This window comes from Sus scrofa, chromosome 1 (assembly GCF_000003025.6).
Source record: "Sus scrofa isolate TJ Tabasco breed Duroc chromosome 1, Sscrofa11.1, whole genome shotgun sequence".
Classification (NCBI taxonomy): domain Eukaryota; kingdom Metazoa; phylum Chordata; class Mammalia; order Artiodactyla; family Suidae; genus Sus; species Sus scrofa.
Genome location: NC_010443.5, coordinates 74922581 through 74949818, shown reverse-complemented (window position 1 = coordinate 74949818; position 27238 = coordinate 74922581). Strand labels below are relative to the sequence as shown.

At 43.3% G+C, this 27238-nt stretch overlaps 1 protein-coding gene across 7 annotated transcripts in view; it reads right to left on the bottom strand.

Moving 5' to 3' along the window:
* The window catches only part of ARMC2 (armadillo repeat containing 2), a 157919-nt gene extending 131924 nt beyond the window's left edge, over positions 1-25995 (bottom strand). For 2 of the 7 annotated variants that reach the window (XM_021090841.1, XM_021090842.1), the window contains exons 1-5: positions 25832-25995; positions 19259-19519; positions 18591-18663; positions 9753-9924; positions 1715-1907 (exon numbers count right to left, since the gene is read on the bottom strand). In XM_021090841.1, coding sequence (XP_020946500.1) covers positions 1715-1907; positions 9753-9924; positions 18591-18663; positions 19259-19476 — 656 coding nt within the window. In that variant the 5' untranslated portion in view covers positions 19477-19519; positions 25832-25995. Of the gene's footprint in view, positions 1-1714; positions 1908-9752; positions 9925-13695; positions 13803-18590; positions 18664-19258; positions 19520-25579; positions 25680-25721 lie in introns of those variants that run through there. The other 5 variants (XM_021090844.1, XM_021090838.1, XM_021090837.1 and 2 more) reach the window with 5 other exon arrangements.

Here is a 27238-nt window from a genome sequence, read left to right as displayed (position 1 = left end):
GGTGCAGCAAGATAAATATTTCCTTTTCAGTTCAGCGCTGAAAGAAACACAAGTTCTTCTGCTGCCTTTTGTGCTGAAGCTCTGAGGTCTGCAGCCTATTCTTATTCACCAACTGGAAAAGATTTGTGGCAATGGCCAGTTTGATGTTTTGTGCTCAACTCCCAAAGTCCCAATTTGAAGTCCTTCTCTTCCACTTAAGGAGACATGTCATTTTTCCTTTAATTTAAAAAATGTTCTGAATGCAAAGAGACTTTACAAGGACTACTAGGTTGCCTAATATAAATTCCGTGTGTGCGATGCTCTTCAGGCGGTGTCAGTGGACAAGGTCAGTTCGGCTAAGCTAACCAACTGCCAAGCAGCCAGTTTGCCGGGGTGGGGGGTGGGGGGGTAGAGTTTTAAGCATACTACATGTGCAAGAGCCAAAGTCAGACCCGAAATCTAAAGTGAGGGCAATAAGCACTTGGTCTTAAAATGGCCCATGGAATTTAATCTTGTTAAGCAAATTTGAACTGGGCATTTGTCCACAATGACCCAATGGAAAGTTACAGGCAAATATCTCTAAACGACACTGTTCAGTCCAAGACTTTCTGCCTATCTGAGCATCACTATGGGCTGGAACTGGAAAGCATGGCCTGCCCTATTCCCCACCCTGGCCCCCCAGGTATTCCAGGCTTCTTTAGGAAAACCACCAGTGTAAGAATTCACATCGTCCGCACAGTGAACTTTTCTCTACAAGTCCTTCATATGTCAGGAAAATTGCTTCTCAATTTTCCAGGGGAAGCCCTAAAAAACCCTATCAAGGAACATAACATGATGGGTAGGGAGTGAAAATGTCAACATGGACTGGGGTGAAACAAAAGCCTTACCCAGGAACATGGTATGAGATATACAGTAACTCCCAATTGTTCATTTTATGAAGGATTAGTAGTGAGCTATCATAGATAAGAGAAATCCACAGGACTCTCCTGTTTTAACTATTCGTTTGCAAAAGCAGTATTTTAATCTGAGTTTTTTTTTTCTTTCTTTTTTTTCAGTCTTTTTGGGGCTGCACACATGGTGCATGGAAGTTCCCAGGCTAGGGGTCAAATGGGAGCTTTAGCTGCCAGCCTACACCACAGCCACAGCAACGCCAGCTCTGAGCTGCATCTGCAACCTACACCACAGCTCATGGCAAAGCTGGATCCTTAACCCACTGAGCAAGGCCAGGGATCAAACCTGCATCCTCATGGATACTAGTCAGGTTTGTTACCACAAAGCCATGACGGGAACTCCTTAATCCAAGTTTCTACTGGAGAATAAAATCAACCAGGTGTCCACTGTTTGGTGGAGTCGACAACAGTGAAGTGACTTAAAGGGAGGTAGTGAGAAATGTCACGCTGGGCAAGAATCCCAAAGTGACATGAGTAGACTCATCGGTCACGACTCGGGGGCTGGCTGGGCAGCCCAGCTCAGGCAGAGTACCTCACTGACCATCTTGTCAAAGCAGCATTTTGGCAGGTTTGATACACGTTTTCCTGAAGGTTAAAGAGGGAGATGTAAAGTCAACCCTGTTCAGCCACTGAGAAGAAAGCTCTCCTACTCAGGCATCATTCACTTACAACTTTGTTTATATAAAAGGGGGAAATGCAAATCAATCATCTACATAAGACAGAGGACAACTACGGTACATGACACAGTTGTCCTGACCAGAAAATTAAATGGAAAGAATACTGACCCTCCACTTCTGAGATGAGATGGCATGGACGTTGCCCCTTGGAACATTTCTCGCTCCTTGATTTCACTGAAGTCTGCATCATACGGGAGCTTTAATTGGCCAATGGCATTAGATTCGGCTAGATAAAGCCCATTTCTTTTCATCACAGAGTCTCCCATCATAACTGTTTCTTTGGGTTCCACTCTCTTCTTTGCTGTAATTATCAAGGAAACATTTTGTTAAGGCGTTTCTTATTTTAAGAAAAACTGCCTTTGAATACTGTTTCAATCCAAAAATTGAAACAATTTAGAAATTATGTATTACTTAAAATCAAGTCTGGGATTGTATGGAGTAAATCTCCCTGGACATATACAAGACCATATTTCCCTCAGCAGGTGATAAATGAGCATAATCGTAGCTCTATCAGCTCAAGTCTACACACAGATAAACACTCCAATTTAGCTTTATGAACTACCTAAGTCTTTATGGATACTTCTGTGTCCCATAGCAATTCTTCTTTCTGAGTCTGATCACATTAGTAACTTTTCATTTAGAAGTATTTATTGAGTGCCTTCCTGATGTCAGGCTCCGTCCTAAGCACTTGGGATGTACTAGTGACAAAACAAAGATCCCTGCACTTACAGGGCTGACATCCTAACAGTGCACCTGTTTATACAACAGACAATAATAAATGAGGGGTATAAGATAAGATAGCGTTATGGAAAAAAGCAAAAGTCGAAAAGGGGAGAAGGGTCAAAGGGGACTGGGAACAGGGGCAGGTAGGAATTTTAAATACTTAATGGAGGTGAGGCACCAAGGTGTCCCATGACAAGGGATGGTATTTTCAGCAGAGAGAAGAGCTGGTACAGAAGCTCAAAGACACAAGTGTGCCTGGCATGCTCAGGCAACAGCAGAGTGAAATGTATGATGGGGAAGAGCAAGGGGCTGGATCATGGAGGCCCAATGGACCACTCGCAGGAGTGGACAGATGAGGGCATTTAAACACTCAAAAGGCTTTTTTTTTTTTTTTTTTTTTTTTTTTTTTGCCTTTTCCTACAGCCGCTCCTGCGGCATATGGAGGTTCCCAGGCTAGGGGTCTAATCGGAGCTGTAGCCACCAGCCTACACCAGAGCCACAGCAACGCGGAATCTGAGCCGCGTCTGCAACCTACACCACAGCTCACGGCAATGCCCGATCCTTAACCCACTGAGCGAGGCCAGGGATCAAACATGCAACCTCATGGATATTAGTCGGATTTATTAACCACTGGGCCATGATGGGAACTCCTCAAAAGGCTTTTTAAAGGGGACTAAGAGAGAATTGCAAAAGAGAGGTCCAATCTCTGAACTGAAACACCTATTGTGTTTATGGCTGCAGATCCTTAGACTTAAAATACAACAGTTTCTTCTTGGGCAAACTGACATCAGGAGTAGCTTACCCATGCTGCTGCTTCTATACTCTAGCCCACAATAAAGTTAAGTTTTTTCAAAGGGGAAAAGGGAATGAGCTTCATATAGAGAGATAGTTTTGCAAGCTTTTCCAACATGACTCAAGGTTTCCTTTTCTGCACTTGAACCATCAAACTAATAAAAACCAACCATAACAAAACCACTGAGTCTGTTCCTCTGACTAAGCTCTGTGCTTTCAAAACACTGAATTTTACACCAGAGAGGAAGCTTAGAGATTGGCTAGTCTAACCTTCGTTTTTCAGATGAGAAAACTGAGAACCCTAAAGGTTAGGTAGCTAGTTTAAGGTCACATAGGAGGTTCGGGGAGAGCTGGGGTTTGGTATTCTGTCAGACATGGGGCCACGGACAGCTGTGGATGCAGGCAGGTCACTCAGCTTCTTTCCCCTTCCTCAGTGGTCCCCACTTCTTGGGGACATGGTAAGAATTAAGTGATATGGCCTGGTAAAGGGACTCCCCTGGTGCCAGTGTGCTCAAAACCGAGAAGTTATTGTCACTATTATTAACAGAACCCAGGAGTTCTGACTTCTGGTCCAGGGCTCTCTCCATAGCTCCATGTAACCTCAAATATCTTTAGGACTGAATTATAAAGCACATACTTCATTTCAGATTACAAAGCATTTTGAGCCTGTTTCTGTATCTTAGCATTCATTTCTTTCACTCATTCATCCCATAAATATTTATGAAGCATCCACTGCCATGTGCCAGATGCTGTTCCAGGGGCTGGTGGGTCCAGTGGTGAAGGAAACGGTCTAGAAGTCATGGAGCTTCTGTTCTAGAGAAAAAAACACATCCCTACTCATAGGCAGAGGAGCCACAGCCCCTCAGGCTTCAGTCTACCAGAGTGAGCTGTCAGTTGTCAATACAGTGACAAGCTACCTGGGGCCCACTCTTACCCCTGCTGGATGTCCACCATTCCTCTGAGCGTAAGTAGCAGTGCTCTGGGTTCTTCTGGCAAATACGTGCAGCAAGGTGCAGTAATTTTGTAGTGGATCCTGGGTAAATTCCAAAAAGATGCTACAAGCAGTAGCATTACCATATAGCAACTGTCCTGTTTCACAAATATTTCTTTGGCATCTACTATAGACTACACCCTTTTTCAGGCTCTTGGGTTTATAAGACAGAAAACTTCTTTTCCTACTAAAGTTGCTCCATTTATGGAGTTCCGGTTTGTAGCTCAGTGGCTTAAGAACCTGACATGGTGTCTGTGAGGATACAGGCTTGATCCCTGGCCTCACGCAGTGGCTTAAGGATCCAGCTTTGCCACAAGCTGAGGTTTAGGTTGTGGATGTGGCTCAGATCCATTGTGGCTGTGGCTGTGGCTGTGGTGGAGGCCAGCAGCTGCAGCTCCGATTCAAGCCCTAGCCTGGGAACTTCCATATGCTGCAGGTGCAGCTGTAAAAATAAAGTTGCTCAGTCTAGTAGGGGAAACAGAGAGATGCATCCAGAGAGAAATTCAGGAGCACAGGGTCTGCAGCAGATAAGGAGGAGTACAGAGAATGGAGGCATCCTCAGCGGTTGGAAAGATTCATAGGGGGAGGCGGAGCCAGAGAAGCAATTTGAAGGGTTAATAGGAGGCAAAAAAAAAAAAAAAAAAAAAAAAAAAAAACCCTCTCAGAAAAAGGAACTAAAGTCTGGAGTGAAAGCCAGCTTCAGGTATGTCCAAGCTATGCAGCCAAGCAGGGGCTCATGCTAAAAAGGCCCTTCACTTGGTTTAATGCTTTGCTGTTGCCATCTTGAAATTCTAAATAATTTTTGAACAAAGAGCTCCACATTCTCATTTTGCACTGGGTCCAGCAAAGTATATAGTAGATCCAGCATGAGGCCTGAAACAGCAAGATGGGTGTGGGGAACTGCAAGGGTTCCATATTGCTGGCGCACAGATGGCAAGGGGGGCGGGTGAACAGACAAAGGAGAGTGGAGAGAAGGGCCTGGACTTATTAGGCTGGGGTCAGATCACAGCAGAGCTGTGCACACTGGAGAATGGAGACTTCCTCTCCTGGAGCAGAAGTCAACAAACTGTAGCCCCACCAATGCCCTGCCACCTGTTCTGTACAGCCTACAAGCTAAGAATGATTTTTCTATTTTTCAATGGTTGAGGGCAAAAAAATCAAAAGAACAAGATTTTGTAATGTGAAAATTACATGAAATACAAATTTCAGTGGCCCTGGTCAGTCTACAGTTGCTTTCCTGCTGCAACAGCAGAGTTGAGTAGGTTGAACAGAGACTCCATGGCCCACAAGGTCTAAAATAGTCATTCTCTGGCCCTTTAGAAGAAAAGTCTGCCAACTTCTGTGCTAGGTGGGTGCTTCCCAAACTGTGTTCCCCAAAAGACAGAGTCTGAAGTTAAATAGGTTTGGGAAATGCTGGGATGATTAAACAAATGACTTTACCAGATGGCCTTCCCTACCCTTTAATACAGTCACGTGAATTGTGACTCTCCAAGCGGGAAAGCAAGTAGGCTCACTTCTTGAGCATGGGATCCTTGATCCAAGGAAAAATTCCTATATCTTGTCAAAAGCAGTCCCTGGAACTTAGTTTGGCAAACAGCCCTTCAGGCACAGAGGTCCCTCTGAAGGGTTTGCAGCAAGAAGATGATGCCATCTGATTCTTGTTTGCTTTCTGATTTCTTGTCCCTTACAGCACCCCAAGAGAAAAGGATCATTTTTCTGGTTTCCTGGGGTAAAGGGACAAGGCTGCAGCTCACAGCCCTGTCTGGGTGGGCACTCGGCTTCCCCAGGCTCTCCTGGCTGCTCCAAGGGCCAAGGGTCCTTGTGTTGACCCACCTGTAGCCCCCCAGTGACCTGAGCATAGAGCAAGACCTGAGCACTGGATGACCAGGGCCAGGAAAGAGGTGATCGAAGCAGGGGGCGGTGGTGGGGAGGAGGACGCAGACCCGAGGATATTCAGGAAGCCCACGCAGGCAGCCCGTGGAGGGCCCTGTGGTGGCTAAGGTGACAGGGACTGTGAGAAGGAAGAGCCTGCTCTGAAGTCTCTGTCCAGATGACGTTAACGGGGGGGGGGGGGGGGGGGCATTAGCAACAATGCCACCTCCAGCCAAAAACCCTGTCTGAACACAGTGATTAAACTCCTGGCCCTACAAACATGACCGCACACATCTCGTCCCCTTTCATCTCCTTCAACCAGGATTCCAAACCTGCCTCCACACCCCTAGCCCTGCCTGGGGAGGTGTCAGCTACTAATGACTTCACACCGTGGGAAGGGACGAACCCTCTGTCTCCAAGCACAGTGGCCCTCACTGCCTGTTACCCAACAAAGGGCCCCTTTACTCAGAGAGGCTCTGAAACTAGTCCAGGGAGCTCCTGGACAATGGATCCAAGGCTGGATCATTAGAACATTTTTTTGAAATTGGGCAATGTGTGCTTTTGAAAGGACAATGACTTTTTACTGCCATTGTTTCCTGGGTGCTGCTGCAGCCTGCAGGGATGATGAGGGCAGTGAGGATGGCAACTGACAACCATGTGGATGGAAGAACGGAAACAGAGCTGAACTTCAGTCGGTTGCTTGGGAGTGGAGGGGTCGGCCTTCCCATACCCGGGAACACTGCAGCCAGTAGCAGGGTTTTCAAATGGCAGCTCCCAAGACTTAAACGCCTGCAGCATTCAGGCTCAGAAGTAGAAACATTTAATAAACAAGAGCTCCCCCACTGCCACCCTGCTTATAAGTGACCCTGTTCCTGGGAGTTCCCGCTGTGGCTCAGCAGTAACAAACCCGACTAGTATCCATGAGGATGCCTCGCTCAGTGGGTTAAGGATCCAGTGTTGCCATGAGCTGTGGTGTGGGTTGCAGATGTGGCTCGGATCCCACATTGCTGTGGCTGTGGTGCAGGCCGGCAGCTGCAGCTCTGATTCAACCCCCAGCCTGGGAATTTCTATATGCCTCAAGTGCAGCCCTAAAAAGAAAAAAAAAGAAAAAAAAAAAAAGTGACCCTGTTCCTCAGTCTGACCTCACCCTGAACCATGGTTCCTGAGTCCATCCCCTTTCATCTTGGCAAGGACTTAGCTCCCGTGGGTACCAATCGTGTCTGGTATCACTGGTCTGATGGGGGCCCTGGTGGCAGAATGTTTGAAAAACTCCTCCAGTGATTCTAAAAGTGCAGCTACCAGAGTTCCCACTGTGGTGCAGTAGAAACAAATCTGATAGATCCATGAGGATGCAGGTTCGATCCCTGGCCTTGCTCAGTGGGTTAAGGATCCTGCGTTGCCGTGAGCTGTGGTGTAGGTCACAGACGGGGCTCAGATCTGGTGTTGCTGTGGCTGTGGTGTAGGCCTGCAGCTAAAGCTGATTCAACCCCTAGCCTGGGAACCTCCATATGCTGCGAGCACGGCCCTAAAAAGCAAAAAAAAAAAAAAAAAACAAAAAAACAAAAAAACAAAAAAACTCCAGCTACCATTAAGAAACAGAAGTGGATGATGCCTCTCCCTTGCTTAAACCCTGCGCTGGCTTTCCACTGCAGGAGGAATAAAGTCCTGACCATGTCTGCCCTCTCCTCGCTCCAGCCCTGAATGGCCCTGTGGCCTCAGTTCCCTCCACCTTCCAGCCACAGGGGCCCTCGGGTCCACTGGCCGAGCTCGGGTCCATCTCTGGCTTCAGCTTCGCTGTCCTTTCAGCCTGGGCACCATGTTTACGGATTTCTACCCGGTTGCCTTCTTCTCATGATACACACTCCCACTCAGACGCCACCTCTGCCAGGACACCTTCCAGAGCTGACAGTTCCTCCTGCCACTCACTCCCTGTCCCATTATCTAGCTTCTCTTCTTCAGAGCACTCACCAGAACCTAATTATCTCATTGCCTGGTTTTCCTGTTTATTGCCTATCTCCCCTCACAGGGCAGGACTCGGTTAGATTGGACCCTGGCAGTTAGTGGGGGCTCAATAAATAACGAATTGACTGCCTGTCAAGAAAGAAACAAGTAGGGCGTTGGAGGTAAAGCAGACGGCCTGATGACATACTCCTTTACGGGACCGGGGTGTGGCACACATGTCCTGTGCTGCCTCTTTTCTCCTTTCCCCTCAATCCTACCTCTTCAGCCATGTCAGGGATCACAGGGACCAGAAAGGACAACAAGCGCAAAGCGGGCGGGGCCTGGGAAGTGCAGCTGATGGGGGTGGGGACCACTCAGCTCCATCGTTCCCTGTGGGGGCCACATGGAAACTGGGCCCAGGGCTTCCAGATCTTCCAATGGGCCACAAGAAGTCATACATTTGATGCTTCCACATTTAAATCATGCTGACTAATTAAAAGAAGAGATTTGTTTGCCAAATAAGTGAGATACTCAGGCGGTGGCTTGTAACTCCTGGGACAGTCTTCAGACCATCTCCTCTGTGTGAGTGTAAACCTAGCCCTCTTCATCACTCCTTGAGGGCTGAAGGAGGGCCAGGTCTGCCAGCACCAATTATTATTATAGTAATCATAAATTTATAATGGGGTTTAATGAAAATATAATGCATAACAAATAATACATACAATGTGTAATAATATATGTAATACATGTATCATAATGTATAGTATGACCCTGAACACACATGTATGTGACCGAAGTAAAGTCCTTCAGCCAAGACTTACCCTGATGGCAACGTACCCTGATGTTTTCCACTCTATTCTGTTTTGCTTCATTGTTTTAAATGCTGATGGGATCCGCTAAATTGAGTGTCACCCCACTAGTGGGACATTCCCTACAGTTTGGAAAACTCTTAGCATGCTCTGGACAGGAGGTGATTTCAATTGCTGGGGTCATTCTTTAGAATTTGAGATTTTTAGTCTCTGTGTTTCTAGGTTTAGAGACCTGCTGGCAGTTCTGTGGCTAAAGGAAAAGCCCTGTTCGACTTCTGTTTACATTTTCACATGGGATCAGAAAGGCGCTTTCAAAGACTAACCTTTTTAGTACATTACATAAATTTTAAATACACCTAATGAAATTAACAATTTTTTAAACTCCAATTTAGAAATTATTTCCAATATAGGTGAACCCTTTCATTAGAAAACACTTAACCTAATTTTTTTTTCTAGCAAGTAACTTTTCTTTAAAAAAAGCGATATTTAAGTGTTCTTTATAAACACCCGGAAAAATAGATGAACAATGTTTCTTAACCAGTTTTCACGCAATATTAACCAAGTCTTAATGTAAAAAAATCAGGTGGGGTTTGAAAAAAATTATATAAAATAGCTCTTAGGCGCCAATTCAAGAAACATGCAAAAACAAACAAACAAAAACAAAAACCCTAAGAGTTCCCATCATGGCTCAGAGGAAATGAATCTGACTAGTATCCATGAGGACACAGGTTCGATCCCTAGACTCTATCAGTGGGTTAAGGATCCAGCATTACTGTGAGCTGTGGTGCAGGTTGCAGACAAGGCTTGCATCCCGTGTTGCTGTGGCTGTGGCGTAGGCCAGCAGCTATAGTTCCCATCTGACTCCTAGCCTGGGAACCTCCATGTGCTACAGGTGCAGCCCTAAAAATACCAAAAAAAAAAAAAAAAAAAAAAAAAAGAAAGAAAGAAAGAAAGAAGAGAAAGAAACATGCTTGTCACTTCCCACCCCCCAGCTGTAAAGGATGTTACATGGCCTTACACTGAGCAGGAGGAAGGGTCCTGTCTGGCAGAAGAGCCCCCTGGGAGGCCGCCCTGAATAAGCGCGCCCGGGCACTGCTTATCCTTCTAATCTTCACGGGGTCCACTGGGGGTTTAGGAAAGGAAGGGCAGGGATCCTCCTCTGTGGCAGGAGATGCTGGAGCTTTAGGTTTCTGGAAAGAGAATTTTGAAATGATTGGCCTGAGTTTCTATGTCTTGAATAAGCCTCATCCCCACTCCACGCTGGTCCTGACACCTGCAGACAACACGGGGCTTCCTGCCTGGCTTCTCCCCAGTCCCCTGGTCCTAGTCCCACTGGCCGACCTTGCTTCATGCATTAGGTAAGTAACACTTTTTCACTGTTTTTGTCAATTATATTGTATTAAATACTCTGCTGTTCTGCTTAGTATATTCGAAAAAAAGGTTTACCCATGCCAGCAAACCGATCTGAACAAGAGACTATAAAACATGGTATAGTACATTCAACATGCTTTGCCAACTCTTGTATTCGATTCAGCTCAGAAAGCATTTACTGGGCACCCATATGGGCCAAGAACCATGTGGATATAAATACCACCTTTATATGTTTCGGACTCCACAAAAGTCTTTTTTAAATGATATAAAAATGCTTTAATAACTTAAATTAAAACATCACAAAATAAGAGCAAGAAGTAGTCTTGGACTTAACGACATAAAAATGTGTTATTTTCTATATCTCAAGAAGTCTATGCTGATACCTTCAGAAAAGGAACACTACTGGCCAAAGTCCAATTCCTTAAAGACTTAAAAACACCTGCTTTGAGCACTGTGCCACCCCAAACACCCTCTGGACTAACCTCCAGACGGCAGTGGCCTCTGACCCAATGGAGGGGGCCACGCCTCACAGGGGCCTAAACCCCCACTTTTAGTGTTGCCTGCTGATCTATCCTTCCTCCAACTCCGGTGCAATTATTTGTTGTTTATTCATTAAGGAGCGATCTTACGGCACCAAGTGTTCTAGCTCTCTAACCAAAAATAATCAAGTTAAAAAGTTCCTAAAGTCACTTACATAATAATTTGTGAAAAAAGGTGACTCTTAATACAAAAGGTTAATCAACATTAAAAAAAAAAAACAAACTCTGGTATGAAATTCAAGTCAGATAATTTGGAAAAATGGCTGAGGTCATCTATTATACATGATACATAATCTCAGCCACTCATAATCCCTAACAGAACATGGGCATCTATATATAGTAACGTTCCCCTCTCAAAAAGTTGGTTATTCCAATAATGATGACATTTTTCAAGATACTTTTTATATCCTCTTGTTCATTTGCATCTAGAATCAGTTCATAAATCAGCCCCCCCCCAAAATGAGTTTTAGACTTTAGATACATATTTTTCTAAATATGGTTAGAAAAAGCATAAATAAATCAATCAGCATAACAGAAAGAGTCAATGATTCTGGGATCAAACTGATGTAGAGCGGAATCCACTTACTAGTCTGTGAGCCTGGGCAGGTCACTTGCTTCTCTGAACTTGCCCAGACATCAGATGAAGACAGCGGTCCCGCTTCCCTGCAGGGACACTGACTTACATACAGTTCCTACTACGGAGGCTGGAGAAATGCTAGCTCCCTCCCTACATAAGCTGTTTACCCTTAGGTATTTACCAGATTTGGTTTCAAGTTACTTTTAAGTCTCAAAAGCTAAGACCCTACCTCCTGACATAATCTTGCTGGAAAAAAGATCCTGAATTCAGAGGGGTCTATTGCAAAGGAGACAACACTTATGTGCCTATATATATTATGCTATATTTGTTTAATAAATAGTCACCTTAGTAATCCAGAAAAAGAAAGACAAATACCATACACTATTACTTATATGTGGAATCTAAAATATGGTACAAATGAACCTATTTACAAAACAGAAACAAACAAACAAAAAAAGGAGCACCTGTCATGTGCAGCAGAAACAAATCTGACTAGGTACCATGAGGTTTTGGGTTCAATCCCTGGCCTTGCTCAGTGGGTTAAGGATCTGGTGTTGCTATAAGCTGTGGTGTAAGTCGCAGATGTGGCTCGGACCCTGCGTTGCTGTGGCTGTGGTATAGGCCGGCAGCTATAGCTCTGATTCAACCCCTAGCCTGGGAACCTCCATATCCCACAGGTGTGGCTCTAAAAAGCAAACAAACAAACAAACAAAAAATAAAACAAAACACAGACTCACAGACATGGAGAAAAGACTTGTGGTTACCAAAGGGGAGGGGGAGGGAGTGGGATGAACTGGGAGTTTGGGGTTAGAAGATGCAAACTATTACATTTAGAATAGATAAGCTATGAGGCCCTGCTGTATGGCATAGGGAACTATATCTGATCACTTGTGATAAAAAGTAATCGAAGATAATATGAGAAGAATGTGTGTGTGTGTGTGTGTGTGTGTGTGTGTGTGTGTGTGTGTGTGTGTGTATGACTGGGTCGCTTTGCTTGTACAGCGGAAGTTGGCACAACATTGCAAATCAACTATACTTTAAAAAAATTAATAGTATCCTTAATTTGTTGCAAAATATTCATAAGAATGTGACTTAAGCCATGGAACTAATAGTAATAAAAAAGCTAAGAGTATGATACAGGAAAATAAGTGCCTTACATATAATTATGAAAGATGAAATACATAAGGATAATCTCAGTATTGAATGTGGATTTGAGGTTTTCTTATCTCAGAATGTCTGTGCTCTGCAGGTACTTTAAATCTGAAACAAAGATTGAGAGGTCTTCCAAATAATAATAATGCAGATAAGAGTAGATGGTTGCTTTTACAGATGGCTTAACTATTGTAAATGTTCTGGATATTAAACAAAAGAGACTAAGTGAATTATCTCTGGGTGGCAAGATAAATCCCCTAAACTGCTCTTTGATAAAAGGTATTATTTTCCTGGTGCAAAATTAGTCATTGTTTGTATAATAAAAAATTAGCTCCATTTTACTATTGATCTCTACTAAATCATTTATCCCATTTAAGCATATACTTCATTGAACTATTTCACATATAAAGTGATACGTGTGAAGCATTTTTAATTCTTCAAGGGTGAATGAAACATGCCATTAATTTCTATCACACCAGATTCTACAAAATGCTCTCTCACTTTATGGAGCAAAATAGCTTTTAGGAAGCACAACAGTAAAATTTTTTCTTATGAAATTCACTGCATTTTAGAATTCAGAGAATGCTGCAAGTGGGTTTAAATCTTCATTTGAGAAGCCTCCCTCCCTCAAGTTTTGTGTCCTGATGCTCACCAGTGACTGCGGTACCACCAAGGACACTGGGAAAGTCAGATTTTAGTATCTGTCCTGGACAACAAAACTGCTAGAGCATGCTGAAGACTGAAGGACTATTTTCATAGGACAACCCAATCAAAGAAAACCGAAATCCCTAGAACATTTGAGGATCTGTCTGACCAGGACAGCCAGGACACTTTCACAGAACAACCCCATCAGAGAAAACAAAATCCCTAGAAGATATGAGGATCTGGCTGGCCAGGACAGTGGCCCTTGACCAATTTCTGACCTGGCTCCTCTGGATCGCCAGCTGGGAAGCTGGGGTGGAGGCTGGGGGGTGGGGTGGGGGAGGGTGGACAGCATTCTACATGAAGACTGGCAAAGGGGGTCCAAGGACTCCCTAAGTTGCCATGATTTAATGTGTAAAGCAACAGAACACACACACACACACACACACACACATCTTAAAAGTTCAAAAGCAAATGCATATTAAAAATTCCCCCAAGCAGGCAACCTCTGGATGTGGCAATTGTATGTGCATTTCCATTGCTATGATTTTCTCCACAGGTACTCTGGGCTCCTCTGTCACTCTCAGCATGGGACTCACTGCTATAATGTCACCATTCATTTCGGAAACAGTGAAAGGAAAAAAACATTGCTCTGACATTCTCATTCTGCTTTTTCTTACCTTGGATCTGCTCCAGCCCCAAGGTGTAGATGGGCTTCTTAGTCCCTTTCTTTTTAAAATAGATTCCATTTTTTTGTTTTACTTGTCAAATATTTGGAGCTCAGTTCCTACAAAATATAAAAACCGACGGAAGCTAATCTACACTGTGAGAAGTCAGGACAGTGGTCACCCTGGGAAGGTGGCATCTAGGGTGCTGGTAATAAAGTAGCTCTTCTTTTTCAAGGCTGGTTACCGAGGCTGTTGAGTTTGTGTAAACTTATAAAACTGCACTCTTTTCTGTATGTCAATATAAAGTTTAATAAAAATACTTGGGGTTTAAATAATTAGGCTTTATAAGTTTCAGAAACAAGGGGAGAAGATGAAAGACAAAATTTCCTATTTCCCCCATCTCTTTTCCTACTTTATACAACCCAAAGTACAAGAACAGCTGCTCCTGTGCATATAAATCAGAACATCAGCTAACCAGAGAAGCAGAACGGAAATGGGAATAACTACCGCCACAGGACTAGCCCACATTCTCAGAGCTGTGGTGGAAACAGGGAGAGCTGCTGAGAGATAGGAAGCAGTGCAGGGGGATAGGAATGCCCATGGCAGTACTGCCCCCCACCCCTTAAGATTATAGGTGCTGGAGTTTCTTTTGTAGCTCATAGGGTTAAGAATCGACATAGTACCCACGAGGATGTGGGTTCAATCCCTGGTCTTGCACAGTGGGTTAAGGAGCCAGTGTTGCTGTAACCTGCAGCATAGGTAGCAGATGTGGCTCAGATCCAGCACTGCTGAGGCTGTGGCACAGGCCGGCTGCTGCTGCTCTGATTAGGCCCCCATGGAACATCCATATGCCGCAGGTGCGGCCTTAAAACAAAAAAAGCTTACAGGTGCTGTGGGAACCCTGATGAGCCAGCGTGGGCAGGACCAGTAGCATCATTCTCTGAAGATGCATTCATTCCTGAAAGCAGGCTGCCCTTCCCTGCTGGGGGGTGTAGGGGGAGCCCAGGCCAGATGAGGGGGGAGAAACAAAGACATACAAGTGCGAAGAGCTGGGCTGGGGTCAACATACAAGTGCAAAGAGCTGGGCGGATTTGTTAAATGGAGGAGCTGGAATGGGCTGCTCTCTGGGTCCCTCTTCCCTGTCTGACTGCTGGTTGAGGAATTATCAAAAGGCAAACTAGCCTGAGAACAAGCTCCAGATCCAAAAAAGTGCTGAAATTCAACTGGTTAGGTCTTCACAAATTCTTTCAGCAACTGAGTTCCCTTAAGTATGTCCCCCCTCCCCCTCGCCCCCAGGGGTCTCTATCCCAGGCCCTCTTCTCTGGCCCCCATTTCCTTTTGTCGCTTTAGTGGTTATCAGAGTCAAGGGGCTCTTCAAAAGGTGAGGTGCAAAGAAGAAGGCAGAAGGGGAGGTAGTATGAGGCCACCTCCAGATTTTTTTGGTTTGGGAGCTCCAAACATTAATTATGGTTTCAATCAAATTATACCTGAGACTCTTACAGAATCCACTCCAACAAAAAAATTTCAGGCAAACGGAGTTATTCTTACTGAGCTTGCTTTGACTTTTGCACACAGCACCCAATCATTCTGCAGTAAAGAAATTTAATTGCAGTGACCCTAAACAGAGGCAAAATGCCAACTTTATCTCTGCCTCACACCTATCCCTGCAGTCCAAGAACTATAGTTTGGCTGGGCCCAGGTAAACTCTAGAAATTGAGATTTTTTTTTTTTTTTTTTTTTTTTTAAGGAAAGAGTAGGCCCAAACTGAGTGGGTTCCCCAAATCACAGCAACAGTAAAAACAATTCATAGAAGCCACATGTCAGAACTGTAGAACGAAGAGCCACTCTATTAGGCAGACCCACTGAGCTGCCAAATCAGGGGTCCCTATTGCTGTAGCTAGCTCAAAACCCAAATGCTTTTCAAGGTTGTAGGTGCAAGAAGCCATGTGTCAACAACGGCTGACAAAGTAGTTATTGCACATTGGCTCACACTATTTTGGAATCTTCTTTTTGACATCTGCAATATAAGAACAAGTGTAATCTTCCTCACAGAGGCATTCTGATGAGTCATTTGGGAATCTAAGTTGCATTCTGAAATAAGCAGGGTTATCTGGACATGGACTGTACTCTAAATGATACTGGGTAATGTTAGCTTTCTGAGCTGTGATGACAGGATTGTGATTGTGTAGGAGATTATCCCTATTCATATGAGATCATACTTAAATGTTTGTGGATGAAGTCTCATAAGGTCTGCATAAACTTACTTTAAGATAGTTTATCAAAGACAAACATGCATGCAATCATGCACACACATAAACAATAATAAAGAGTGAGGAGCACCTTAACTGACACCCCAATTCCATACAAATCTAAGGAACTGGTGTAACAGATATTTGTGGTTGCAGGGCATAAAGGGAGGGGAGCCTAAAATAAGGAGGACTGTTGAAAGTCTGTAACTCCTCCCCTCCTAGCTCATGCAGTCAGGCCACTGAACCCAGGATTAGAAGGGAAGTTTGTTCCCTGAACAGAGGGCCTCTGAATCACGCTGACCAGGCACAGTTGAGGGTCAGGGTGCTTCATGTAAACATAGATATCAACTGAATATTTCTGTGCTGAATGTTAGGCATGCGTACCTTCTTCCTCTTGGCTCCTGCAAGCCAGCAGTCCTCCAGGAAAAATTCTATAGAGAACTGACTAGCCCACAAAGAAAGCCCTAAAGATACCGCTATTGGGGGGTTTCACAAACAACAGAGCCCAGAGAAACCGCCTATATGTAGATTTGTGTAGGTGTCACACAAATGACCCATTCATTCCAAATGCTTCCACTCTCAAATACAAAGAGCCAAACAAGCAGCATGAACTATCAGAGAATCTCTGATATGAAAAAAGAGAGCCCAAGACAAATATAAAACTGCGGCAGAGATACAGAGGACAGACCATGTAAAGACACAGGAAAAAGATGGCTACCTATACATAAGCCAAGGAGAATGGTCTCAGAAGAAATCAACCCTGTGCCACCTTGATCTTGGACTTCTAATCTTCAGAACTATGAGAAAATTTTCTGTTGTTTAAGACGCACACACATGGACACACAGACATACACACACAAGCAACAGAGATTTTAAAAGAAGAAAACAATAAAAAATCAAAACTACCACTGATATACACAGATAAGATGTCATAACCATGAAACAAGAGCAGAATACTATATATAGGAAAAAAGATAATTCAGAGGGGGGAAAAGCTTTTGGAAATCAAAAATATTATAGCAAAAATGAAAAGGATTCAATAAAAGGGATTAGAAGAGAAAGTCTCTTCCCCAAAACATATGGGAAACAGAAAAGAGAAAATAAGAAAACTGAAGTGCCAGTCTAGGGGGTCCTACATCTCAATAATAAATTCCAGAAAGGGCAAACATTAGAAAAGAGGGAAAGACACATCAAAATAATTCAAAGACATTTCTCACAGCTGAAGGGCATGAGATTCCACATTGACAGTGCCTGAAATTGTGACATTTCAGAACACTGGGAACAAAAAGAAAAATCCTGCAAACTTCCAGAGAGGAAAAAAAATAGCAATCAAGGTCTCAATTTATTTCCCATACATTCTTTCTCAAGAAGCTACAGCAGCGAGTACTCTGCTGACACAAGGGTAAATCCAGAAAGAGGAGGACTTGGGGTACAGGAAATAGGAAAGCCAGCATGGGAAGGAGCAGTGAGCTGTGCGCCAGATGCCCAAGGCAAGTAGTCAAGGAGAGAGTGGAAAGTTCTCCAAGGAGATGAATCAATAGAACATTTCATGGGCCTGAATATCCTAAGGAAATTTAAATCCACTGGCAAAGAGTTTGGAGTTGAAACAACACTAATAAAAAAGAAGAAGAAGAAAAAAAAAGCAAGGCAATTATTAATACCAGGAAAAACAAAAGGTGGTGCAGGGAGGGGAAGTAGTCATCATTAATCATCATTAGATCAAGGCTCAGATATAAACAGGATTTATATCATCACACTCAGAGGAAAGAGATCTAACTAAAATTGTGCTATACCTATACTGGGAGTAGCAGAGGGTTCAGGAAGGGTGAATGTGTTGGGAGGACGTGTGGGAAGGCAGACAAGAGTTAAATCTTCATTCCTCAGTGGGAAGTCAGGAGATAATTCCTCAAGCTCACAAGTCAGGAGCAGCAAGACAGGAAGTTATTGAAAATTTTGGATGTAAATACCCAAAGAATATGCCACAAGAGTTGAAAGTGAGAGCCACTGGGGAGTGAAGACTGAAAAACAAGGGGACAGAAGACAGCTGAAAGATTTTTTTGCTAACAGATCTGTAACTCTATCTACATGCATCTATAATTGACTTGTATATATAACTATTTAAAATATATGGGCATAACTTTTAAAAAGACAAAAAAATTACAGAACATTCTGTCTACCAAGTTACTATATATTTCTGAAATTCCTCTTGGAGTTCCCATCGTGGCACAGCGGAAACAAATCTGACTAGGAACCACTGAGGTTGCAGGTTCAATCTCTGACCTCGCTCAGTGGGTTAAGGATCCAGAGCTGCTGTGAGCTGTGGTGTAGCTCACAGATGCGGCTCAGATTTGGAGTTGCTGTAGCTGTAGTGTAGGCTGGTGGCTACAGCTCTGATTCGACCCCTAGCTTGGGAACCTCCATGTGCTGCGGGTGCGGCCCTAAAAAGACAAAAAATAAAATAAAATTCCTCTTTATTATCAAATTATAGGTGAATAATAAAAGTGTTTCATTAGATATGAACCATTATATTTGAAAAAGTATAAAAGAGTTTGCTTTCATATTAAATGATTAATACTTTTAGGTCTTTGTGATCATCTACTTAGCAATTATTGGGGCCAATTCCATGCCACAGCACCTGTGGCAAAATAAAATACTCACAAGTTCTAGTGGACTGAGACGTGTGCCAGAGATGGGCCTGGAATCAGAGGACTCAAAACTGGATGCATGGACGCTAGCACAGGAGACGGAACAGAAATGTTAACTGGTTAAGACTCACATCTTTTATTGCTGGTATACATTAGTTAACTCCAGCTCCCTAACAAGAGAAAGCAGTCAATGCAGAAGTCTTGAGGAGAAGCAATTTTTAAAAAATTGTAATACTTTAAACATTTAATTCATGACCCTTTTCTTGCTCTTAGGGAGATTAAAAATATTGAATAATGGAACTATGTTTATCTAGTCACTTATGATGGAGCGTGATAATTTAAGAAAAAAGAACTGGGTCACCTTGTACAGTAGAAAAAAAATAATGTATTGGGGAAATAAAAAACTGAATAATGAAAAGAAGGAAGGCATATAGTGATTTAAAAAAATTGGTGTTTATCACTATATTGTTAATATTACTTTATAAAGTTGGTATGACAATCACTATTAACCATTCCCAACCAAAGCAACTTCTTGGACCCAAGGTCTGGAATTATCTTTAGAAACCTTGTTTCAAAGGGTCTCATCAGCAGAAGTCAAACTTAGAAAGCAACTATCCATACTGTGAATGAAGAGAAAAATGTCAGAGGGTGACATAAACATATTTGAGAAATGTCAGGTACCTGAAGGAGGATGGAGGTCTACTTTCTGGTGTCCTGGAAGATGCAGGTCCAAAGAGTTTCCTTTGCTCTTCCCGTGGTGTAAAGGGTCTTTGGGTCCTAACAGTTCTTAAGGCATTTCGTGCTTCACTTATAATCTCTGCACTGGTCTTCTGCTTGGACACTGGAGATCGGTAAAACGGATCCAGCTTTTCTAACTTCCTATCATTTGGAGACAGCATCTTTCCTTTTAAAGTGCAAGTGTCTTCAAGTAATCACCCGACCCTGCAAATACAGGGCACGAAATCTCAACTATTTACATCCACTCATTTTGAAAGGAGTGCTCAACCCGCCCCCCATGCATGCTTAAACCATTCCTCTGTATTAAACTTGAAAAACATGACAACTCTTCATTAAAAATCTACCAGGCAGTTACACTTAGAAGATTCGGATGGGAGAAGAGCTTTCAAAAAAGCATGGTTGATGTGCACAGCTCTGCCTTTGGGAATATATGCCATTGAGAGAAATGATGGGCAGGGAACAGACCCAGAGTGAAAGCCAAACCTGGAGGGAGAGGATAATCACGAAAAAAAGACTCACTAGGAAGAGAAAAAAACCTCATGGTCTACACTCTACAAAAAACACAGTGGGGGTGGGGGTGGGGTTCTGTTAAAATTTGTAACTGAGGTTTCTCTTTCTTTCCCACTGCCCTCCCCACAAAATGCTAGTATAAGGTTTAAGGTAGCAGGTTAAGGTTTAAGGTTTAAGCTGTAACTAGCTTTTATAAATGTAGCTGGTAAGCTTAGAGAAAGGTTAAGCCTTACACTTGCCTATGACACAGTGAATGAGTTAATTCAAAGCACCTTTGATTAAAAATGGTGGGCTTCCTGAATGAATACCAAACTTTGATGTCACACGATCCTCTCCCAGGCCACTGCCCTCAGAGTTAAGTTGCGGACTCGGCCCTAGAACGCACATCCTCTGCCCTCCCATGGAGGCCTGGCTAACTTGGCAACATGCCTCTGACAGCTCTACACTTTCAAAGAGTCACCGTTTCAAAACCTTAATTCTCATGAGTACATGGTATTAGGGGTTTATTTTAAAAACCCAACAACTCTAGTCTTCTGAAAATGCTGCATCTCCAGGGAGACAGAAGTCTGAAAATTATTCTTATGTTTCAGCTGCCCATTTTTAGAATAACTACTGCCAAAAAGAAAAAAGTTTTTTGGAGTTCCCATTGTCACCCAGTGGAAAAGGAACCTGACTAGAGCCCATGAGGATGTGGATTCGATCCCTGACCTCGCTCAGTAGGTTAAGGATCTGGAGTTGCCATAAGCTGTGGTGTAGGTCACTGATGCGGCTCAGATCCCACATGGCTGTGGCTGTGGCGTAGGCTGGTAGCTGCTGCTCTGATTCGATTCCCTAGCCTGGGAACTTCGGTATGCTGCAGGGTCAGCCCTAAAAAGCAAAAACAAAACAAACAAGCAAATAAATAAATGGACTGAGGTTGGAAAAATATTAAAAAGAAAAAAGTTTTTGTGACATATGCCCAAGGAAACTAAAATGACTCCATTTCTGTAAGTAGAATCAGTAGTGATTCCTTAGACAACTAAAGAGGTCTTACAATATTTGCTTCTATACATTAAGTTGTTATTTAACAACAGACAAGATCATCTGTTTAGTCTACCCACCCCAAGAGTTTCTGAGGCCAAGAATATGATGATAACTACAAACAATATGCTATTCCTTTCATATTGAAAGGCCACAGGTTGAAGTAAAACAGCAAAAAATTACTGGGTAAGCAATACTATTCTAGGAGTTTTTGATATAGGAGTTTGAAAAGTCTCCAGAATTACATACATGAGAACAACTAACAAAAACCAGGGCAGGTCTGGTACAGTTACTTCTAATAGGATATGACAGGCTCTTTACTAAAAAATATTCAATGCCAGTTACTAAAACTATGAACACAGTGTTTCATTCATACCTCATATATCATTTTTGATGTATAATAATATAGATTCAGAACCACAACATCTAACCTCAGTGTTCATGACAAGTTTTGCTTGCTGGTTCATTTTTAAAAGGTTTACTGAAGTAAGAAATTATACCCCTTAGTAAGAAGACATTTCAGTACAATGAACAAGTTTCATCCAAAGTCCAAATCAGGTTTGTGACTCCTTAGCCCCACAAGGCACTGTTAAGTTTATCGATGTCCAAAGGTCACCTAGCAAAACTAAAAAAGACTAGAGAATGTGCTTTAAATGAGTGACAATGGACCATTATTCCTGACTAAGGTTCTCCTTGGCTGTATTTTAGTTTACATTGAAAACTATACTCTTTCATAGTGAAAACAAGCAGGCCAAATTCTAAGCCCTCTCTAATTTATTTGGTCATACAAGAATTTAGACTGGTCAAATGCTGGTGGAAACGATGTAGATAATGGGTTTTAAAATCTTTCTTCGGTAGATTTTTAACACAATTTCTAACACAATTTTCTCTCTCCCTTCTCCTCTCTCTTCCTCTCAAATCTCACTTTAGCAGTTACATTGTGAGAAACTATTTCAATAATGCTGTACCTGCACAGTTAAGCTATTTACATCAATATTAATAGATTATCAACTAAATCAAACATGGGAATGTTCACTAACGCAAGTGAAATGAGTTAGAGTTACAAGTGGGTTTTTTGGGGGTGGGGGAAACTATTTTCTTCATATTTGTTAAATTCCAAATGCTTGCTGGTGATGGTTTTTGTCAACTTAATAAATAATGACTCAGTTTGAAAGCTTGTCTATTTATAGTAAAGTATGCCTGAACCATAACACAATAGTATCCCAGAAATTTTAACTTTGCAAAAATTCTCTTGACAACCGGAACAAATCCATTCAGCTTGTACAGATGAACTGTTTCCTCTGCTTGGATCTCTGGGAACACAGACAGGAATAAACACTGTACTCATTCTCAGGCAAGGATCACTGATGCTAGTTCAACATTTACTTTAATGCCAAGGACTGAGGTAAGTACTCTCAAATCCATCATCTCAATTAATTTTGTGATGTGGATAAAGTCTTAAGCAATAGCAACCCCCCCAAAAAAAACCTAAGACATATACCCAGAGCTGATATTCAAACTAGATGGGTTGGTGGAAGGAGGGACACTCAGAGGCTTTGGGGCTACAGCTATTTACACACCAACATAGAAACATGCCAGTATTCTCACGACCGCATCAGCCTTCTTGGTGTGAACCAGAACAACCAGCCCTGCTTGTACCCATATGCTTTTTAAAATAAATTTTATTTTTTTAGGGCTGAACCCATGGCATGTGGAAGATCCCCCACTAGGGATTGAATCGGAGCTGTAGCAGCTGGCTTATGCCATAGCCACAACACTGCTAGATCCGAGCCATTTCTGTGACCTATGCCACAGCTCACGGCAACACTGGTTCCTTATATCCCAACAAGAGAGGCCAGGGATTGAACCCGTGTCCTCATGGATACTGGTCGGGTTCATTACCACTGAGCCACAACAGGAACTCCCCACATGCTTTTAATACAAGGTAGAAACTGAGGGGGGCAATACAGAAATAGAGATAAACCGCCAGGTTATTATGAAAAAGGAAGGGATTTCGAGCAAATGACAATGACTGATATTGGCAGTAGAGTAGACAAGGAATTTCCAACCAAGCCAGTGAGTGAGCTAAGGCAGAGTATCAAAAACACACTGGGTGTGTTTTGAACAAGAAGGAGCTCTAGAACAAAGACTGCAGTTGCAGAAGAGAGAACTGAATGGTCAAGAACTTAAATAAGAGCTGATAAGTAGGAGTTCCCGTCGTGGAGCAGTGGTTAACGAATCCAACTAGGAACCACGAGGTTGCAGATTCAATCCCTGGCCTTGCTCAATGGGTTAAGGATCCAGCATTGCTGTGAGCTGTGGTGTAGATTGCAGACAAGGCTCAGATCCAGCGTTGCTGTGGCTCTGGCCACACCCCTAGCCTGGGAACCTCCATATGCCGTGGGAAGCGGCCCTAGAAAAGGCAAAAAGACCAAAAAAAATAAACAAATAAAGAGCTGATGAGTAAATTAAAAGATGTGAAAGCATGATGTGATAGCAGAGAGGGCAGGATGGAAAAAACTAGAAGGGACAAAATCAGGCAGTTCTTATACACCCACCCAGCTAACTCTTGGAGATCCTCAAGAAAGCTTTTCTGGACCTGCCTCTCTGACCCTCCCAACCTCAGTCAGATGTCCCTCCCAGTTACTCCACAGGGCCCCACTGGCTCAGAATTGCTTGGGCACCTGGTGTTGCTCCACCAGATTCTTGGCCTCAGCGCTTCACATGAAGCACAGCTGAAAATCAGCACCTACGTAATCGCTGGCTCCATTTTCAAATACAAACCTGAGTTAGAAAATACCCAGAGGAAGGCTGTATGGTTTCTTAATTGGAGGCCTTTGCTACATAGATTAAGAAACCATATGGGACTTTATTTGAAATGGCATCTCATTCTTGATGCCATGTGGTACTACGAGATCAAATGCAGCCCCCTTTCCTTTCTTGCTTTCACTTCTAGTTGCCTCGCCTCAAAGAAGACTCAAATGTTGTGATCAGTGGATGGGGTACTGAAAGCCTGAAATATAGGAGTGAAGGTGAAATAGAGGTAAGAAGAGAGATGAGAACAAGTAAGCTGTACTAAGGAACAAAGGACCAGCAGGATCAGACATCTGAGAGGACAGGAAAGGGCCAGAAGTGACACGGGGTATGCAAACCTAGGGAGGCTGGGAGGCAAGGTGGCCTTTTGGAATAGGAGGAAATATGAACTTTGAAGGTAAGAGCAAAGTAGCTGAGTTTTGTTTTGAGTTTATGATGTTTACAGGACCTCTAGAGGATGAACAACATCAGGAGTATGAAATTTTAAACTGGAGACCTTATTGAACAAAATAGTTCTTATTGGTTGGGGGGAAAGTTACAAGTCATCGTTTACAGTTTATACCCACTTACAAAGACCCATCTTTAATGCTGCTGCTAAGTCACCTGCAACAGAGTCTTCTTGCTAAATACAACACTGCACTATCAGGATATTTGCAACAAAGGAAAGACCAGCCATCTCCATACTCTTTCCTGCCATCAAATATTCAAGCCCCTTACCATGATTCTGAATGACTTTTGTGTTAATATGAACATCCAAAGAAGCAACGGTTAAATGCTCAGATGCTAGAGTAAAGCTTCAAATATTCTTGAGAATTCACTATGTAACCTTAGGCAAGGCTTTGAACATCTCTAAGCCTTAGTTTCCTCACCTGTAAAATGTGTGTTGTAACAGTAATTATCATAGGATTGTTTTGAGAAGTAAATGGCATAATTCATGTAAACTGCTTTAGTATGGTGCCTGGCCCCTTAAAAATGTTAACTACTGTACAAGCACTATGTGATAAAAGGATGCAACAAAAATTTTCTTATGAATGAAAAATTGCATCAAAAAAAAACTGCAAAAGAAAAGAAATGGCATTTATACAGTGTTTTCATACATTTTATAAAAGATTAAACCAAAGTGTTTTGTTTTATGAAAACAATTTTTTAAAAATTTTTTATCTTTTTGCTATTTCTTAGGCCGCTCCCGCGGCATATGGAGATTCCCAGGCTAGGGGTCGAATTGGAGCCGTAGCCACCGGCCTACGCCACAGCCACAGCAACGCGGGATCCAAGCCACTTCTGCAACCTACACCACAGCTCACGGCAACGCCGGATCGTCAACCCACTGAGCAAGGGCAGGGACCGAACCCGCAACCTCATGGTTCCTAGTCGGATTCGTTAACCACTGCGCCACGACGGGAACTCCTGAAAACAATTTTTATTAAGTATTTTACTGACTATCAGCTATTGTCAAAACAATTAATCAGAATTCAATAAGATACCCAAAAAGAGTGGTATTTGCTTTTCTCCCAAATAAAATAGTTCTAAATCAAGGTGAGATGGAAGATCTGCTGTGATACTCACAGGAATGGATAATAAAAGGCATTATGTGTACATAGGATATACGTTAATGTATATCGCTGCATACACCTATTTATTAAGACCGTATCTGTGGCCTACCCGAACCCAGATAGAATTTGTGTGACCCTGGCTGGGTCAGTGTCTGCCTAGACAAAGCTCCTCAGTCTATCAGTCTCACTCAACAAATACTCCTGAGTTTCTAATAAGCACTACGCGCTTGCTAAACGCTCAGTGTATAGACCTAAAGACAGCCACCGCTGACCCCAGAGTATGAACAGGGAACTCATCACCTCTCTCCCCAGAAAGGCCAACAGAAAGGCCGACTGCGGGAAAGGGGCAGTCGCCAGGACGCCTCACCTCCCGATCAGCGGACAGCGGCTCCCCCATTCCCAGCAAAGCCCCCTCCTCCACCGGTCCAGGCCAGCTTGCCAGTCTGCTGGCCCGCCCGCTTAGCCTGGCAGGCTAGCGTCTCCATGGTAACCGTACACAAACTACCTACCCTGGCCGCCCGGGGCCGCCTCTCTGCATAGCCAGGTAGCTGCTGGGAGGGAGAAGCCAGGGGGTGGGGGTGGGAGCAGGGAAGGGGGCTTCCGGCAAGACCCAAAGCACCTGTAATTAGCGCCGGGGAGAGTAACAACCGCGGAGATTCAGCTCATCCTCCAGGCTTCCCGAGGCAGCAGCAGCAGCCAAGAAGAGCAGGCGGGGCATGACCGGGCAAGGAGGTGCGAGGAGGTCCCTCCGCGCCACTTGCCCACTGGGCCTGCGCAGGTCTCTCCAACGCATGCGTAGAAACGCTGAGCGGGGGCGCTGGCAGGTGGGAGAGTAGGAAGAGCTTGCGGAAGGCTATTGGCTGGATGTTGGAGCTTCAGGTGCAGCGAGAAAGGGCGAGGGATGCTCAGGGAAGAGCTGGGATGGGAAAGGTGTCACCTTTCAAATTAGCAATTTACGGAATCACGGTTATTGAATCCGTGTGAGATCTCAGCGCCCCTATTAAATAGGAGGATGGCAGCTTAGTGTTTAGGAGTTTCAGGATTTAATGGTTCAAATTGTGGTTATGTATAATCCTGAACTAGTTGCTTAATGTCTGTCTCCTCTGTAAAATAGAAGGAAATAATAAAATCTAGCTAGGTCTTGTGGTGTTGTGAAGCTTGAATGAGAAAATAGATTTAAAGTGCTATGCACGTTGCATTTGTGAAGCACTATAGAGTTTACAAAGGGTGTTTCACTCTATATTATCTTTGTGAGCGTTCTGACACCCTGAGGTAGCCGCTTGGCATCCCCATTAACAGAAGACAGCATGCAGGCCTGTGGTCTAGTGGGTGACAGTGGTAGATTCAAGTCTAGGCCTTTCATCAGCAGTCGTTTTTTGTTCTTACTGAGTTATCACAGTTGACTGGTGAAAAGAACCCCGTTTATATGTTTCTGGTTTAAATTCTGTTCTCTCCTATTAGACATTCAGCAACACTTCACAGTGTTAAATACAAGTGAGACCATAATCACTCTCCATTCAAGTTTGCACCACGTTTTATATATATGGGGATTTTTCAGCTGAAGTGTTGTTGTCAACATTGGAAAAATGCCACATCCCTTGGTGCTAAGTATCTTGTAAAGAATAATTACATTGACAATATTTTTGAGTACATAGTATGCATAAGACATTGCGCTAGGTGGGAAATGATATTAAGCAGAGCTAAAGGAATCTAAGTATTCTTCAAAGTACCCAATAGGATGATGGGAATGTAAACTGGTGTGACCACTTTGGAAAACAGTAAGGAGGTTCCTTAAAAAACTAAATATAGAACTACCATATGATCCAGCAATTCCACTCCTGGGCATCTATCCAGAGAAAACCATATTTTGAAAAGATACATGCACCCCAGTGCTCACTGAAGCACTATTTACAACTGCCAAGACATGGAAGCAAACTAAACGTCCATCAAAAGAGGAATGGATAAAGAAGATGTAGTACAGGAGTTCCCGTCATGGCGCAGTGGTTAACAAATCCGACTAGGAACC